We start from the raw sequence: 19,196 nt of genomic DNA, 5'->3' as shown, positions 1-19,196 counted from the left end.
TGTACCCCTCCCCCACTTGCACATGCTCTCATTCTCTCAAATAAAATAAACATTTAAATAATAATAGTAATAATAATAATTGGGCGCCTGGGTGGCTCAGTCAGCTGAGTGTCCGACTTCAGCGCAGGTCATGATCGCACAGCTCGTGAGTTTGAGCCCTGCACGGGCTCTGTGCTGACAGTTCAGAGCCTGGAGCCTGCTTGGGATTCTGTGTCTCCCTCTTTCTCTGCCCCACTCCACTCGTGCCATGTCTCTGTCTCTCAAAAATAAACATTAAAAAAATTAAATAATAAATAAATAAATAAATAAATAAATAAATAAATAAATATTTGGATGTTAAAAAAAACCAGACCACCACAGTTCAGCAGGAAATACCTCAATAGAGGTAAACAAAGACTTTTGGGGACCATCTCAGTAACCCCCTGTGAAAATCTTCCACTCTTGGTTTCTGGGCTCAGTTTTCTTCATTTCAAACTCAAAGTGAAAGAAAAAGAGTAATAATGCAAATGTCCCAGATGGTCCCATATGGTCATGGTTGGGCCAGGCATTTCCTTCTGGTTAATCCAAGGCATCTGCGGGCTCTTTCTAAATGTCCACTCTCTCCTGTTACAGTTGACCACAGCTGCACACAGACAGAAATTCAAGGAGGTCGAGAAATCTGAGTGTTAGTCCTGTGGCTTTGCAGCTAACTGACTACATGATGTTGTACAAATCATATAACTTCCCTGGGCCTTAATTTCCTCTCTGAACTGGAGCAGTTGGGTTAGCTCCCCGTGGGTCTCTAGATCTAGTGAGAGCCCCACAGAGACAGTTTTACACTTTCTTCTCAGTAGTCACCACCTAGCAAACACTGGACACACATTAGGTGCTCAAATGTCTACTGAATATATGAATGAATAGACGATTATTACAGCAGCATGAATCATGGAATCAATCAACAAATGATTCTGAATGTCTACTAAGTATACTGTGGAGTAGGTAAACCAAATAGTGACAGAATGGTATTTTCTCCCCACTTTCCCCTCACCTTCTTCCTGAAAGGGGAGCTTTGTAAGTTAGAGACACTGTGTTAACACAAATAATGTTCTCGAGATGGGCTCTAACTGGTTGCTAAAATGAACAAGAAACAATCTGTTTGTCTTGGGTGTGTTTTATATCAATGGACCTGACGGACCCAAAGCCCCCTCCATGGTACACAGGACCCGACACCACACCCCAAGTCCTTGGAGGGGAAAATCAGACAGAGGGAATGACAGGGAGCCAGGACAGAGGGGACCTAGAGGAAGAGCTGAGGAGGAGCTTCACTCATTCCCCAGCAGCCTGAGAGTGGACTGGTGGACAAATCTACAGGCAAAGGAAAGTACCCCCACAAGGTCCCTTGTAGTGCGTGACCATTCATAAGTGAAATTTTCTTTCTGGTAATGGACTGCACTTTCACATGCTTCCTACCATGCCAGTCCTAGTTAAAGTGTTACAAGAATATCACTGAATTCAACATTGATTCAACAAACATAGGCCCAAAGTGTCAGGCCCTACATAAGTTCTAGAACAAAAAAATGAACATAATAACCCCTGCCCTCAATGATCCCTGTCCAATTAGCTCCATGCTCCTTCTCTGCACTGCCCTCCTCTTGGCCCTCCACCAATCCAAATCCCACCCCACCTGCGAGAACCCCGTCCCCCAAGCCCCACCTACCCAGAGTCCCCGAGTGACACTGAGCCCACAGTGAACTCCTGTCACTTCTGAAATTTGGTTCCACTCCCACCTCTAGGTTTTATGAATATATGTCATTTCGCTAGTTAGATTTGAGCATCCTGAGGACAGAGACCATTGTTAGAATTTTCCAGAGAAAGGCGCCTGGGTGGCTCAGTCAGTTAAGTGTCCGGCTCTCAATTTCAGCTCAGGTCATGAGCTCATCCTTCTCCAGCTCCCCACTGGACATGGAGTCTGCTTAAGTTTCTCTCTCTCCCTCCCCCTCTGCCTCTTCCCCAGTCATGGGTGCACTCACTGTCTCTCAAAAAAAAAACCTTTTTTCCAGGGAAACCACAACAGTGCTTCATATCTGACCAAGCTCAGACCAAGCCCAAGCCTTCAACTGGAGGACAATCCCTGTTGTGCCTGGCTCCAGGCAGGTGCTTTATAAACTTTGTAGTAGCAAAGTCTACAATCAGCTCTCCAACATGTCGATAAGCAGTGATAATATGAAAATTGAGAGGGTAAGAATGATCATACAGAAATCAAAAAGGGTTTGACTCATGCCTTGCCTCTTCCCTCCTCTTAGGTAAAACAAAATCATGCCAAGTTTTCTCACTCCTGCCTGGGGGGTGCCAGAGAGGACTTCCTTGTTAATCTTCCCCACAGCCCTCACAAATATGACCCAGCATTCAAGCCCAGCCTCTCCTCTTTCTTTGAGCACATTTCCTAACGTCTCTGAAAGGAGTCAAGTTTAGTAAGTGCTGATGTTCCGTAACGAATGGTTACTCTAAGTAGTATTACTTTCTTCCCTCCTTGGGCTGTTTCCAAACAAGGTCTGGAGTCAAGAACCCTAAGGGCCTGGGCAAACACCCTTTAAGGGCTCCTTCCCTCCTGTGGTTCCCGTTTCTCAAACCCTCTTGGACCTGAAGCCCTGGGGATCTTCCACCAACACAGTTCCCTATACTTCAGGCTGCAACAACTAAGCCACAGCCACCTTCCTGATAAACTTCAAGGAGGCCGAGTTTGACCACTGCTTCAGGGCCAATGTTTTGAGCAGGGGAGAAATAACCTCGTCTCTAGTCACCTCTACTTCCCACCTTACTTCTGTGGCCACAGACATGGGAGGGAATTGCAAACACAGTAAAGACAGACAACTTCTCGAGCAACACTACTGTTGTGTGTACTGTGCCAAGGCCGGAGGCCCGGGGGACAGAGGGGAAACAGACCATGTCATCCTCTTTTCTGGCAACCCTTAGTATTCGCTTTCCTGGCAGATAGTAAGCTAGAAAGCACTGCCGAAAGATATAAGGAAATTCAAAGAACAAAAAGACCTGGGGAAGAAATCATAACATACTAGGGGGTAGGGAGGCGGGAAGGAGGAGGGAAGGGAACCAGTATTGTGGCCAAGTTATCAGTCACCTTCTTGTGTTCTTAAGAATGCTTCATTTCTTTTGTTTGCCCAGTTTTTCCTCCCAGATTCCTGTAAACCTGTTACCCAACAAGGTCAGCGTCACTTAGGTGTTCTCACCCTCTAATGGGAACACTGGCCAGGGATTAAAGCCCAGACCGCCATCCTAAGAAGTCCGGGAGCCTCCAACTGGGAACCTTCCACACTTTCTTCAGGCGACCTTACAGCAGCACCAACAATCGCAATGAGAATTCTAATCTCTTCCCTCCTTCTGTTGCTGCCACTAATGCTGATGCCTATGGTGTCTAGCAGCCGAAATCCAGGTAATAAGATTAATTTTCTATAAAGGGGAAACGGGGGGGGGGGGGGGATGTGGCAAAATAGAGAAGAAAATGTGGCCAAAAAACCAAAACAAAACATGCATTAAAATGTAGCCCCTTCCAGGGGCACCTGGGTGGCTCAGTCAGTTAAGCACCCGACTTCGGCTCAGGTCATGATCTCACGGTTCGTGAGTTCGAGCCCCACATCGGGCTCTGTGCTAATAGCTCGGAGCCTGGAGCCTGCTTTGGATTCTGTGTCTCCCTCTCTATCTGCCCCTCCTCTGCTCACACTCTCTCCCTCTCTCTGTCTCTCAAAAATAAATAAACATTAAAAAAATTAAAAAAAAAATGTAGCCCCTTCCAGCCATAGGGATTTGGGGCAAGTTAGCCTCCTCATCTACAAAAAGGAAAAAACTATACTTACATCCAAAGAGTGTTGTGATAGTGAAATGAGAGAGTGAGTATCAAAATGTCTGAACTGTAGCTAGCAAAATATATACATGTTGGCTCAATAAAGATTTGCTCCCTGGGACACCTGGGTGGCTCAGTCGGTTAAGCATCTGACTTTAGCCCAGGTCATGATCTCACGGCTCATGAGTTCAAGCCCCGCAATGGGCTCTGTGCTGACAGCTCAGAGCCTGGAGCCTGCTTTGGATTCTGTGTCTCCTCTCTGTCTCCCCCTCCCCCTCTCATGCTCTGTCTCTCTCTCTCTGTCAAAAATAAACATTAAAAAAAACTTTTTTAATAAAAAATTTAAAAATAAACATAAAAAAATTAAAAGAGGGGTGTCTGAGTAACTCGGTTGGGCATCTGACTTCGGCTCAGGTCATGATCTCACAGCTTGTGAGTTCCGCGTCAGGCTCTGTGCTGACAGCTCAGAGCCTGGAGCCTGCTTTCGATTCTGTGTCTCCCTCTCTCTCTGCCCCTCCCCTGCTCATGCTCTGTCTCTGTCTCTCTCTCTCTCTCTCAAAAAATAAACATTTAAAAAAAATTAAAAGATTTGCTCCCTTGACTTCTCCCTCTAATCCCTTTCCAGAAGAGCCAGTCTTGGTGATGGTGGAGTAAAGGTGTTGAAGGCAACTGTACATTTGAGGAAGAGAGAAGTCCTTGCTTATATTCTTTTATAGTGCACCAGATATGCCACCAACAATTTTTAACGCTATTTAATGATAAAGTAATAAACTAGAAAAATCATATTACCAGACAGCATTCACATTGGAAGTTTTAGCCATACTAAGCTCATCTCTTGGGAAGCAGGTCTTAGGTTAAGGGCTCCAAATAGGCTCCAGCTTTCACTACATCTCAAGTGCCTAGCCCTTAGCAGAACAACTGTGCAGAAGAAAGCTCATCCCATATATGTTTCTACTCGAGAGAACCATCTCCCCGAAGGCTACTTTGAGAAAGATAGCTTTGCTGCATACTTATCATCAACTTGGTCCTTAAAATAAGAAGTTCACCTCAGTCCACCCCAATTTCAAACTTCCCCTCCCTTGTAGAGAGAGCTCTCTGGAAGGTGCTGGGCCAATAGCATCAAGGTCTAGACCACCAGTCTGGAAGGGAAGGCTTTTCCATCATTGCAACAGACACCAAGGTTAGAGTCCTCAGCCTTGATTCAAAGCTCTAACCACAACCTGCCTTTCCCAATCCACCCCTCCACTCACTAACAAGTGCTCTAGGCTCCACCTAAACTAGACTGTTGGCTGTTCCCTGAACAGCTCTTATGCCTTCCTACTAGTTTGGCTTTGTTCATTCTCTCAGCTCAGAATCCACCTCCTCCTCACGGCCTCCCTGATTCCTCTCAAGACCAGATGTGAGCCCTCTGTCCTGTGAATGTGCCTGGCCTAAACTTGACTCTCTCTTTGCACTTGCCACATACCGTCTTATACCGAAGGTGTTGCTGTGCCTTTCCTACCTTCACCCCCCTGCCCTTCTAGACTGTAACCTCTTTGGTGGCACAATCTGGTATATTGTCTCCATATCCGTCACACTATCCAGCATAATATTTAGTAAATATTTGCTAAGTGAAAGAATAAAATGCTCATGGGGCACCTAGCTGTCTCGGTCACAGGAGCATGCAACTCTTGATCTCGAGGTCATGAGCTTAAACCCCACGTTGGGTATAGAGATTACTTAAATAAATAAAACATAAAAAGAAAAAAAGAATAAAATGCTCAGGTTTCTAAGTTCAAAGTGTTGCCCTTTAAAGACTCTACACCTGGATTTGATAGCAGTTCTGTTGACATTTGGGGCTGGACAGCGCTTTAGGGCAGGGTGTTATTTTGTGTTGTAGGGTGTAGAATGTATTCTGTGCATTGTAAGATGTTCGGGTAGCATCTGTGTGGTCTCTACCAACTATATGACAATAGCAGCCTCTTCACCTCTGTCCCCAATTAAGACAGCCAGAGTTAACTCCAGACATTGCCGATTGTCCCCTGGAGGGGAAAACCACTCCCCAGCTGAGAGTGCTGCTCTCAGCAATAGTTGCTCTATAGCAATAGTTCTCAAACCTGGCTACGCGTTCAGACTTACCTGGACCTGTAAACTCAGCCTTGAAGCCCAGAGAACCTAGACCTGAATCCTGGCTCCACCACTTATTTTGAACCCTAGACAAGCTGCTTCGCTTTCTGGAGCCTGTTTTATCATCTTAAAAGGAGTAAAATGCTACTTAGAATATATCATTGTTGTGAATATTATCTGTAATGTGTACCTAGCAAGGATTCAATAAATGGACTGAGTAAAATTCCTACAGTAGCTCCTAAAGAACAATGGCAATGAATTTGGAGAAAGCTTTATGTGCCACGAGGTGGCGCTATTACAGACACATCCGGCTCAAATTCATGTACCCCTGCCAAGGAGTTTTGCAGCACCCAAGTCTGGCTAGAAGAAATGACACCCCCCCCCACCTTCCCCTGCCAAAAAAATTCTCAAAATAAAATCTGATCTTACTTTATCTCAAAATAACCACATACATGTACAGTGTGTTTTTCACAGAAAGGGAGGAGAACAGATAAGAATATATGAAAATGTTAGGAAACAAATCACTTATAATAATAGATTAATTACTCATAATATCATTATTAACTATAAAATTACCTACAATAATAGCCGAAATGTATTAAGCAATCCTATGTGGCAGGTAATATTTAAACACTTCACACACATTGCCTCATTGTGTCCTCACAGAAATCTAATATATTTTTTAATTAATGTTTCATTTTTCAGACTTAAAAAAATAGATAAAAATAATGAGAGTTCCAATATATGCTCCATCCAGTTTTTTTCAAATAACATCTTACAACACCATAATATGATGATCAAAACCAGGAAATAGGCATTGATATAATACTATTAACTAATGTACTAATATTTAGATTTTGCTAATCATCCCATTAATGTCTCTTTTTGGTCCAATCCAGGATGCTACACTAAATAAAGTTATCACATCTCCTTTGATTTCCCCAAACTACGGTAGTTTCTCAGCCTTCCTTGTCTTTCATGATTTTGATAGTTTTAAAGAGTACTGGTCAGTTATTTTGTAGAAAGTCCTTCAAGTTGGGTTTGCTTGATGTTTCTTCTTGATTAAATTCAGATTATGCATTTCTGGCAAGAATACCACAAAAGTAATGTGTGCCTTCTCCATGCATCACAGCAGACGGCCCGTAATACTGAATTCCCAACTACTGATGTTAATTTTGAACATTTGGTTAAGGTGGTGTCTGCCAGGTTTCTCTAGTGTAAAGTTACTGGTTTTCCCACTGTAATTAATAAGTATCTTGTGGAGAGATACTTTAAGACTATGCAAATAGCCTGTTTCTTCTCATCATACTTTTGCCCATTAATTTTTAAAACCCATTGAGGATTCCCACCCACCTTCAACAAGTGTTAGTATGGTATTAGCCAAATGATGATTTCCTATTTCCATCATTCCTTCCACATTTATTAACCGGAATTCTACTATAAGAAAAAGCTGCTCCAGGCACCTGGGTGGTTCAGTCAGTTGAGCGTCTGACTCTTGGTCTCAGCTCGGGGCTCGATCCCCATGTACCGTTGAGATTCTCTCCCTGCTTGAGATTCTGTCCCTCTCTCTCTCTCAAAATAAATAAACTTAAAAAAAAAAAAAAAGCTGTTCCTTCTCTCCCATTTATTTATTGAATTTTTAATTTATTTTTTAATGTTTATACATTTTTGAGAGACAGTGGGGGAGGGGCGAGACAGAGGGAGACAGAGGATCCAAAGTGGGCTCTGTGCTGACAGCTGAGAGCCCAATGCAAGGCTCGAACTCACTAACCATGAGATCATGACATGAGCCAAGTCAGAGGCTTAACTGACTGAGCCACCCAGGCACCCCTTGAATTATTTATTTATATGAGTAAAGACTCATGGACATTTATGGATTATAACCCATTGCTACCATTATTTATTGTGTTGTTCATATTGTCTCAAAATTGACCATTGAGACCTCCTTCAAGCAGGCTTCTGTGTCGTTTTGACATATCATTTTTTAGCAGTTCTGGACTTTCTGATACCACAAGATGTTCCAGGCTTATCTTGTACTTCCCTGGCCCGCCTTGGAATCAGCCATTTCTCCAAGGAGCCCTGGTTCCTTTCATTGGAGAATGGTCCTCACAAACCATGAGTACTAAAGTATTGCCCATGGCTACTAGGTGCGAGTGCTTCTAGGCCCTCTAGTGGACAAAGCTAGGAAACAGATGCATGCATACACACACAAATGGACTATTATTAATCCTGTTTTACAAATTAGGTAAATGGGACATAGGAGTTATGCAATTTATCCAAAATAATAAAGCTAATATGTAGTGGAACTGGGAAGTCAAAATAATGACAGATCTACCACAAGTCCTAACAAGTGTACTAAGTAATTTCTTTTCACATACAGGTCACCAGAAAACAACAAACCTAACATTCTAGCATAGACACTCTCTTTGGAACTGAGTGATAGAAGTCCACAATAATAACCACCACAATAATCGTCATATACTGAACACCTACTTGGGCACTGGGCATCGGGCACCACTAGTAGCTCATTTATTCCTAACTCTGCAAGATGGATACTATGATCCTCATTTTACAAGCCAGAGAACCAAAGATCAAAGAAGCTAAGTGACAGAGAAAGTTGTTGATCCCAGATCATGTAAAATTGATGCTTATTCAACTATATCAGTATTTCCCAAAATTGATTTTAGGTAGGGCATAAATTAGCTTTTACTTTAATAGTTACACGTTTATGTTAATGCATGTTAGAAAAAAATCTACTTATGTAACAAACCCATAACCTCACAGATAATACTGCATAGGATGAAGCTGTTTTGTAAATTAAATGTACTTAAAGAAAAAGTATGAGGCAAATAATAGTAGAGGTGGTACAAGCTACAGCAAAAATTATAAAGGTGATCCAGAAATGTCTGAGGTTTGGGAGACATAATACTACAGTAACATGCAGCTTCATTTTAAGTCACACCGTGAATTAGGATTCTAAAGGCTGCAGAAAGAACAACAGACAAAGAAACTTGGACCTGGGTTTTAGCTTCAGATGTATCCCCATTACCTTTGTGAACCTGGGCATTCCATTTGCTCTCTCTGGACCTCAGTTTTCTCATCTGAAAAAAAAAAAGGCAGACAGTGATTTAGTTAATTCATGAAACCCTTTTAAAAGCAACTTAGTAATAATATCAGGCAACATAAAACTGTTCTTAACTCTTGACCCAGTAATTCCACTTTGGGAAATCTTGCCCAAGACAATAATCTAACATTTGGAAAACAGTAACAAACAGAAAGAATTTATCAATATCCAAAAATAAACAATCTGAATATTCAGCAACGGACAAACAGTTAAGTAATTTGGAGCACACACACTAGTTGGGAATGTTATGCAGCCATTAAAAATGTCTGTTATGGGGACCCCTGGGTGGCTCAGTTGGTTAAGCATCTGACTTTGGCTCAGGTCATGATCTCACAGTTCATGGGTTCGAGCCCTGCATTGGGCTCTGTGGTGACAGCTGGGAGCCTGGAACCTGCTTCGGATTCTGTGTCTCCCTCTCTCTGTTCCTCCCCTGCTCGCACTCTGTCTCTCTCTCTCTCTCTCTCTCTCAAAAATAAATAAACATTAAAAAAAAATTTTTAAGTGTCTGTTATGGGGGTGCCTGGATGGCTCAGTCAGTGGAGCATGTGACTCCTGATCTCGGGGTCACGAGTTCGAGCCCCACATTGGGTGTAGAGACTACTTTTTTAAAAAGTGAATAAAAATGTCCATTATGGAGATGACATAGCAACATGCTTATAAGATGAACCAAAAAAAAAAAAAGTGTTCACATACTATGGTTATCACTGTATAAAGAAAATCATATGTAGGAAACACACCAAAATACACCCAGATGATAAAAGTAAAGATTTTTCCAAATCATCTCTAAAATAGGTATATTACATTTAGGGTAGAAACACTTCTCAATAAAGGGATCTAACTAAATAATCTCCAGAATTCCTTCTGACTCTAATATTCTGTGGCTTTCCTCTGCAACTACAAGTAAAGGTCACATGAGAGTAAAATATTAGAAAAGTTTAGATGGCAGGGGCTATATTTGCTTGTCTAAATTATTTTAACAGCACTCAAAACAGAACATGAGAACATTTGAAAACTAGCACTTGGGGAAATGATGCAACACCTTCCATCTGTGTGGCAGAAAGGGCACAAGTCTGGGAAAGAGACCTGGATTGAACCAGATGATCTCTGAGGGCCCTCTCTAGACAACTCGTTCATTCACTCATTAACATTTACCAAGTGCCTACCATCTGTCAGCTGTATGTAGCTGAATGACTACTGAGCCACTGGTTCAGAGTCTGGTGTCGGAGAAAGATTTTTAGTTTGCTAGGGCAACCATAACAAAATGGCACAGAATGGGTGGCTTAAACAACAGAAATTTATTTCCTCACAGTTCTGGAGACCAGAAGTCCAAGATCAAGATGTCAACAAGTTTAGTTTCTTCTGAGGCCTTTCTTCTTGCTCACAGATGGCCACCCTCTTGCTATACCCTCACATGATCTTTCCTCTGTGCACATATATCTCTGGTGTCTCTTTGCCCAAATCTCTTCTTCTTGTAAGGACTCCAGTCGGACTGAATTATGTCCCATCCTAATGACCTCATTTTAACTCAATCATCTCTAAAGACCCTATCTTCAAATACAGTCATACTGAGGTATGTACCAGGGGTTAGGGCTTCAACATGAATTGGGTGGGGGTGTGTGGACACGATTCAGTCCACAACAGATATCAAACAACAAACTATATTGTATAACTGTGCATTAAGAGAGCTGCATGCAGATACAATGGGGAACCATGGGAAGGCATAATTAATTCTTACAGGAAATATCAGAAACTACTGTACAGACAAGCATCATCCGGGCCCAGTTCTAGCTCCAGAATCTCAAGTCTACAATCCACCATCCTTGATAGTCATAAAAATATTTTAAGTATCACAAAATTGGAATAAGACAGCATCAGGTGATAAGACAAACTTGACTAGAGGCCAAAAGAGTAATGGATTTGTTCCAGAGGCACAAAGGTAAATACCATCCTCTTATAGCTGAACTGGGATTATGGATTCAAATACAGGGAACTTAAAGGTCAGGTGAAGATCCCAACTAGTTTATATAATAATCTGCTCTTTGTTCTCATTCCTTAAGTCATGAGAATTTTAATGCATGTTGGGGTGGGGAGTATATTGTCAGGTCTTGATTAAACGCCCACCTTTTGTCCTTTTTTCCATCCAGGAGCCATTCTTTTTCCACCTACCTCCAGCTAAGCTTTCCAGATTTTATTTTATTGTTTTAATTTTTTTTTAACGTTTATTTATTTTTGAGACAGAGAGAGACAGAACATGAACAGGGGAGGGGCAGAGAGAGAGGGAGACACAGAATCGGAAACAGGCTCCAGGCTCTGAGCTGTCAGCACAGAGCCCAACGCGGGGCTCAAACTCACGGACCGTGAGATCATGACCTGAGCCGAAGTCGGACGCTTAACCGACCAAGCCACCCAGGCGCCCCGCTTTCCAGATTTTAAACCTCATTTCCTTATCCATTTAAAATAGTCGTCTCTCGAAGTACCCTAGGATCCCTGACTAAAACGGAAGGGAAAAACTCCACTAGGTAGCACAATGCTGGGGGAGCATTTCTGTTGGCCCCTTCCCTTTCCAGTGCCTGGAAGTGACCAGTTTCCTTCCACCAGGGGTCGCCAGAGGCCATCGGGACCAACGCCAGGCTCCTAGGAGGTGGCTCCAAGAAGGCAGCCAAGAATGTGAGTGCAAAGGTCAGTATCAACAATAGCAGTACACAGGTCACAATCCAGCTCTCCCCTGAGTCCCCCTGACGCCAATGCAGATATCTTCTAGGATGACTTCACCCACTGCCCTATCCACCAGCCCACCGCATGCAGCACCAACTCTTGTCTTCTTGAGTCTCAGGCAAGAGCTGAACCCCCAAGGTCCAGGGGGAGCTGGCTGAATCTCTGGCTGCCACTTCCCCCTTACACTTTTCCCCAAGAACCCAGGGCTGCCTTCCAAAAATTTCCTGGATCTTGTTTTCAACCTTGTTATATTCATAAATAAGACTGAAATTAGGCAAAATGCTTGGCCAAGGCAGACACCTAGATCTTTTCTTCACTTTTTGGTCTCCTTAATGATATCCTGATGCCTCCTCCAAACCTGCCATCAAATTCTTGCCAATACAGGTCAGGCAAAACAAGTCAGAAATCCTGGTGTTCACATAAATGGGTATCTCTACTGTTCTGTGTTGACTCTTTTCCCTGCTCCCACTGCAGTGTGATAAACTGGAAGGCAAGAAAGATGGCAAGTAAAGCCCTGCCCTACTCCCTACTCTGAAACACATTAATCTTCCCGTCTAAGCAGCAACCCTGTTATTTCAGACTGGTTCCTGAGAGCTCCTAAAAGAAAACTCATGACAGTGCCCGGGCTGCCAAAGAAGCAGTGTCCCTGTGACCATTTCAAGGGCAGTGTGAAGAAAACCAGTAAGTTTCAAAAGAATGACCTTCCTTAAACGAGGGTCACTGTGGAATCAACTAGAGCCGAAGCAGGGGTTGAGAACAGACAAGAGAAGTGAAATGAAGACCAAGATAATCACACCTCTCAGTCCTTTCTACTCAATGTCAACTCGTGGGGAAATAGGAAGAGGAAGGAAAGCAGGATACAATTTTCCTAATACTAGAAAGTTTCAAACAAATTCTTACATTTTGGAAGCCCACTGCCTATCAAAGTGGAAGGAGACAGGGCTATTGGAGACCTGGCCATTGATCACTGATCTCTGAAGATGACACCAGTGTCAGTGTCAAACAGAACTTGATTCCTCCCTTGAGCAGTTTTTAAATGTCATATTAAAAGTAAATTAGCGAATTAAACTGATTAGTATTATGATATTATTAAGAATGAGAGAAATCAGCATCCTTATCACTGCAGGTAGAAGTCAAATACAACTTGGTAGTATCTACCAAAAATTGAAATGTGTGTACCTTGTAACCCAGTAATCTCACTTCAAGAAATCTCCAGCATAGAATACTAGCATGGATACTCAAAGATATACACACAATATTAATTAGAGCAGTATTTGTATTGACAAACTGATGGAAATAAAAAATATTCATCAAAAGAAAACTGGGCAATTCAGTAGTTGTCAAAAATAATGAGTTAAATTGTTATGTGTTGATCAGAAAGATAACCACAATATATATAAAGTGAAAAAGAGATATTCCCTACTTCAAATGCTTCACGAAAATAAGTTTTAAGTACATTAAAGATATAAATTTGAGTAGCAAATTTACAAGGGAATATGAGAGAATATATTCATGATCTTGGGGTATGAAAGGATAAGCCATAAAAGAAAGGATCAATAAATATGATTTCACTGAAATTAAGAAATTCTGGTCATCAAAAGAATGAAATGACAATCTAAAAGTAGACAGTATCTGCAGCATATAAAACTGACAAAGGGATTAATATGCAGAATATATAAAGAATTCTGACAGACCAAGGAAAGGAAGTCAGGCAACACTACAGAAAAATAGGCAAAATATTTGAATAGGCATTTCAGAGACAGGGAAATCTGGTAACTGGAAAAATGCAAATTAAAACCAAAGAGATGTCACTATACATCATCAGATTGGCAAAAATTTTAAAGTCCTACAATACCAAGTATTGGCAAAGAGTAGGACAGAGAAATTCTCATATCCTGCTGATGGGAATAATTAATTGATAAATCACTTTGAAAAAGTGCTGGCAGTTATCTACTAAAGTTTAAGTTCTTTGACCAATAAATTCCACTCCTCGGTATATGCTCAAAAGGAAGGTACTCTTTTTTTTTTCAATTTTTTTTTACATTTATTTATTTTTGAGAGACAGAAAGAGAGCACAAGTGGGGGAGGGGCAGAGAGAGAATGAGACACAGAATCCAACAGGCTCCAGGCTCTGAGCTGTCAGCACAGAGCCCGATGTGGGGCTCGAACCCACAAACTGTGAGATCATGACCTGAGCCGAAGTCAGATACTTAACCGACTGAGCCACCCAGGCGCCCCAAAAGGAATGTATTCTTATATACACCAGGATATATGTACAAGAATTTCATAGTAGCATTGTTCATAACTACCCCAAACCAAAAACTAACCAATGGGGGCATCTGGGTGGCTCAGTTGGTTAAGCTTCCGACTCTTGATCTGAGCTCAGGTCTTGATCTCAAGGTTTTGAGTTCAATCCTGCGTTGGGCGCCACACCGGGTATGAAGCCTACTTAAAAAAAAAAAAGAAACTGACCAACAAATAAATGGTGGTATATTCAAATATCATATATCAGTGAAAATGAACACATAACAATGTAAATGAATCTTACAAATACAACATTGAGTGAAAAATTTTTTAAAAAGACACAAGACTTCAACTCAGGTCATGATCTCATGATTCATGGGTTCAAGCCCCGCGTCAGGCTCTGTGCTGACAGCTCAGAGCCTGGAGCCTGCTTCAGATTCTGTGTCTCCCTCTCTTTCTGCCCCTCCCCTGCTCACGCTCTGTCTCTCTCTGTCTCTCAAAAATAAATTTTTAAAAAATGTTTAAAAAAATAGGCAAAATTAAACTGAATTATTTAGGAATACATAATTAGGCAGTAAAACAAAAAAGAAAGTGTTTACTATAAAAGTCAGGATTACCTCTGTGAGGGGGAAAAGGAGGATAGAGATCAGAAAAGGAGGGGTATTGCTGGCAATATTCTATTTCTACTCTATTTCTTAGGCCTAGATAGCAGTTTCATGGATATCTGCTTTAGAACTATTAATTAAACTGCACATATGGGGCACCTGGGTAGCTCAGTTGGTTAAGTGTCTGACTCTTGACTTGGGCTCAGGTCATGATCTCACCATTCATGGGTTTGAGCCCCACATCAGGCTTACACTAATAGCATGGAGCCTTCTTGGGATTCTGTCTCCCACTCTCTCTGCCCCTCCCATACTTGCTCTCTATTTCTCTCTCTCAAAATAAATAAAAATTTTAAAAAAAGAAAAATCAAAGAAATTTTAAACAATAAACTGCACATGCAAGTTTTTATGGATTTGTATTGATATGTATATATAATATTTTGCAATAACATATGATTTGTTAAAGGTGCAGAGCAAAGCAATATGTATAGCCTAATCTCATTTTTGGGTTTTTCTCATTTGTTTGGTTTTTGTTTTGTTTTTAATGTTTTATTTATTTTTGAGAGAGAGAGAGCCCGCGCATGCATGAGAGAGAGAGAGAGAGAGAGGGAAACAGAGAATCCCAAGTAGTCTCGGGGCATGGTCAGCACAGAGCCAGACAAGGGGCTTAACCTACTGAGCCACCCAGGCGCCCCTCCTTTTTGTTTTTTAAAGTAAACTACTATGTTTACATACAAAAAGATATGGAAGGCTATATAGCCAACTATTAACAATAGTTAGCTCTGGGGAATGGGGACTGAAGGATATATATTTTTTATTTTCAATTTTAATGTTTTCCATTGGATTATCATTTTCCATTTTATATCATTTTAAAATCATTCATCAAAATTAAATTTTTAAGGGGCACTTGGGTGGCTCAGTCGGTTAAGCATTCAGCTTAGGTTCAGGTCATGATCTCACAGTTCGTGAGTTCAAGCCCCACATCAGGCTCTGTGCTGACAACTCAGAACCTGGAGCCTGCTTCAGACTCTGTGTCTCCCTCTCTCTCTGTCCCTTCCCCACTCATGCTCTGTCTCTCTCTCTCTCTCTCTCTCTCTCTCTCTCTCTCAAAATTAAACAAACATTAAAAATTTTTGAGAAAAAAACTAAATTTTTTAAATGTTTTTAACATTAGTCTTTGTTTTAACCCTAGGGCACCAAAGGCACCACAGGAAACCAAACAAGCACTCCAGAGCCTGCCAGCAATTTCTCACACGATGTCAGCTGGAAAGCTTTGCTCTGCCTTTATAGGAGCCCTGAGGGCCCACTCTCCCAATGCAACTGTCTCAGTCCAGAAGGCAGTGAGTGCACCTAGACGATGTTCTCCCACTTGCAGCTCTGCCTCCTTGTCCCCACTCTTGTTTTCACAAAGCATTTTCCCCAAGATTACTGTTCTCTCTAGTGCCCTCTTCTCTTCTTAGTCTTTTCCTGTACCCTACTGATCCCCGCCCCGCCCCGCCCCGCCCAACGCACACCTATTCCCTGGGCTTAACCTTAATTACCTGAAAGAAACCTGGAAACCTCAGTTTCTTAGCTGGTCCCAAATGACCCTAAACATAACCAGGCAAGTAGCAAACAGAAGCCAATAAATATTTTTAAATGCAATAAGTCAAATCATTTCTTTCAAATGGGGTCTGGCAGCTCATTCAATCCCCCATTTTAGCCTGTCTACTGCAAACTCTACCCACATTCTACACACACTTCTCCCCACCACCAGTCTTACTCTCTTCCTCTCCACTGCCCAACTTTTTATTTTTTCACTCATTCAACAAACCTTTTTGGGGTAAGAGCTAGGTGGGGCCAAGAAAGCAGGTATAGCAGGGCACCTGGGTGACTCTGTCAGCTAAGGGTCCGACTCTTGATTTCAGCTCAGGTCATGATCTCACAGTTTGTGAGTTTAAGCCCCACATCGGGCTCTGCGCTGACAGTGTGGAGCCTGCTTGGGATTCTGTGTCTCCCTCCCTCTCTGCCCCTCCCCTGCTTGCTCTCTAGCTCTCTCTCAAATATAAATAAACACTTTAAAAAAAGGCAGGATCTACTACAAAGCTGTAATCATCAAGACAGCATGGTATTGGCACAAAAACAGACACATAGACCAATGGAATAGAATAGAAACCCCAGAACTAGACCCACAAAAGTATGGCCAACTAATCTTTGACAAAGCAGGAAAGAATATCCAATGGAAAAAAGACAGTCTCTTTAACAAATGGTGCTGGGAGAACTGGACAGCAACATGCAGAAGGCTGAAACTAGACCACTTTCTCACACCATTCAAAAAAATAAACTCAAAATGGATAAAGGACCTGAATGTGAGACAGGAAACCATCAAAACCCTAGAGGAGAAAACAGGAAAAGACCTCTCTGACCTCAGCCGTAGCAATTTCTTACTTGACACATCCCCAAAGGCAAGGGAATTAAAAGCAAAAATGAACTATTGGGACCTCATGAAGATAAAAAGCTTCTGCACAGCAAAGGAAACAATCAACAAAACTAAAAGGCAACCAACAGAATGGGAAAAGATATTTGCAAATGACATATCAGACAAAGGGCTAGTATCCAAAATCTATAAAGAGCTCACCAAACTCCACACCCAAAGAACAAATAATCCAGTGAAGAAATGGGCAGAAAACATGAATAGACACTTCTCTAAAGAAGACATCCAGACGGCCAACAGGCACATGAAAAGATGCTCAACATCGCTCCTCATCAGGGAAATACAAATCAAAACCACACTCAGATATCACCTCACGCCAGTCAGAGTGGTCAAAATGAACTAATCAGGAGACTATAGATGCTGGAAAGGATGTGGAGAAACGGGAACCCTCTTGCACTGTTGGTGGGAATGCAAACTGGTGCAGCCACTCTGGAAAAGAGTGTGGAGGTTCCTCAAAAAATTAAAAATAGACCTACCCTATGACCCAGCAGTAGCACTGCTAGGAATTTACCCAAGAGATACAGGAGTACTGATGCATAGGGGCGCTTGTACCCCAATGTTTATAGTAGCACTCTCAACAATAGCCAAATTATGGAAAGAGCCTAAATGTCCATCAACTGATAAAGAAATTGTGGTTTATATACACAATGGAGCACTACGTGGCAATGAGAAAGAATGAAATATGACCCTTTGTAGCAACGTGGATGGAACTGGAGAGTGTTATGCTAAGTGAAATAAGCCATACAGAGAAATACAGATACCATATGTTTTCACTCTTATGTGGATCCTGAGAAACTTAACAGAAACCCATGGGGGAGGGGAAGAAAAAAAAAAAGAGGTTAGAGTGGGAGAGAGCCAAAGCATAAGAGACTCTTAAAAACTGAGAACAGGGGCGCCTGGGTGGTGCAGTCGGTTAAGCGGCCGACTTCAGCCAGGTCACGATCTCGCAGTCTGTGAGTTCGAGCCCCGCGTCGGGCTCTGGGCTGATGGCTCAGAGCCTGGAGCCTGTTTCCGATTCTGTGTCTCCCTCTCTCTCTGCCCTTCCCCCGTTCATGCTCTGTCTCTCTCTGTCCCAAAAATAAATAAACGTTGAAAAAAAAAATTAAAAAAAAAAAAACTGAGAACAAACTGAGGGTTGATGGGGGATGGGAGGGCGGGGAGGGTGGGTGATGGGTATTGAGGAGGTCACCTTTTGGGATGAGCACTGGGTGTTGTATGGAAACCAATTTGACAATAAATTTCATATACTGAAAAAAAAAAAAAGACTTTAAAGTTTCAATAGACCTCTCCAAGTAAATAAAGTATAGAAGTTATTATTATCCATAGGAGAAACCAAAGCAGAAGTACTGGGGAAAAGAAAAATAACCAAATTGTCAAATTAATAAAAAATTATTTATTTTTTCAAAAAAAAATAAATAATTAAAAAAATAAAAAATTATAAAAAAGGCAGGTATGGCAACAAATCAGACACGATCTTACAAAAGATAATACAGATTAAACAACAAGAAAAACAACCCTTGCACAGTTTCCCAGCACACAGAATGCCTTTAATATTTATGATTATTCTTATCATCAGCAGCAGCATTAATGGTCATTTTACCCTGTGAGTTTCCAGTCTAGTACAGAAAACATATACGCATAGCCATAGTTCAAAGCTAGAGACATGGTGTGGAAGATCTCAAATGCCACTGAAAAGGGCTTCAAACTGTAAAAATGGGAGGACATCATTTTTTTTTAATATGGGAATGAACTGATCAAAGCAGCAACACAGGATGTTAAACTGGCAGCCATTTTAAAGAATGAAGAAAGAGGAAAAGATTATTACAAGGGCATGAGGGTCTCCCCCATGACCCTTTCCTGAAACATCAGAAGTGTAAGGGAAAAGAAAAAAAAGCACTCATCCAGAATCTGGCTTCTGTCATCTGAGTTAAAACAAAAGACTAAGTTGGGATACTTGCCTTAAGAGAAAAAAACATTTTAACTGAGTGGTAAGTGGGGCGGGGTCCTATTTATGACACAAGAGGGCAAGCCCCTCCCCTCTGGTAGGAGAGTACTGGGCACACATCCTCCCCCTGTTCCTAATCCCTCCTCCCACAG

At 41.8% G+C, this 19,196-nt stretch overlaps 1 protein-coding gene across 1 annotated transcript; it reads left to right on the top strand.

The window, feature by feature from the left end:
• The first annotated feature begins 3,030 nt into the window (after positions 1 to 3,030).
• CXCL17 (C-X-C motif chemokine ligand 17) lies at positions 3,031 to 16,270 on the top strand. Its single transcript, XM_043598820.1, has 4 exons — positions 3,031 to 3,427; positions 11,664 to 11,744; positions 12,360 to 12,461; positions 15,819 to 16,270. The coding sequence occupies exons 1-4, from the start codon at positions 3,349 to 3,351 to the stop codon at positions 15,914 to 15,916; spliced, it is 360 nt and encodes a 119-aa protein (XP_043454755.1). The 5' UTR covers positions 3,031 to 3,348; the 3' UTR covers positions 15,917 to 16,270.
• The last annotated feature ends 2,926 nt before the right edge of the window (positions 16,271 to 19,196 follow it).

This window comes from Prionailurus bengalensis, chromosome E2 (assembly GCF_016509475.1).
Source record: "Prionailurus bengalensis isolate Pbe53 chromosome E2, Fcat_Pben_1.1_paternal_pri, whole genome shotgun sequence".
NCBI lineage: Eukaryota > Metazoa > Chordata > Mammalia > Carnivora > Felidae > Prionailurus > Prionailurus bengalensis.
The sequence above is the reverse complement of the archived record's forward strand: the minus strand, read 5'-3'. Positions and strand labels throughout refer to the sequence as shown.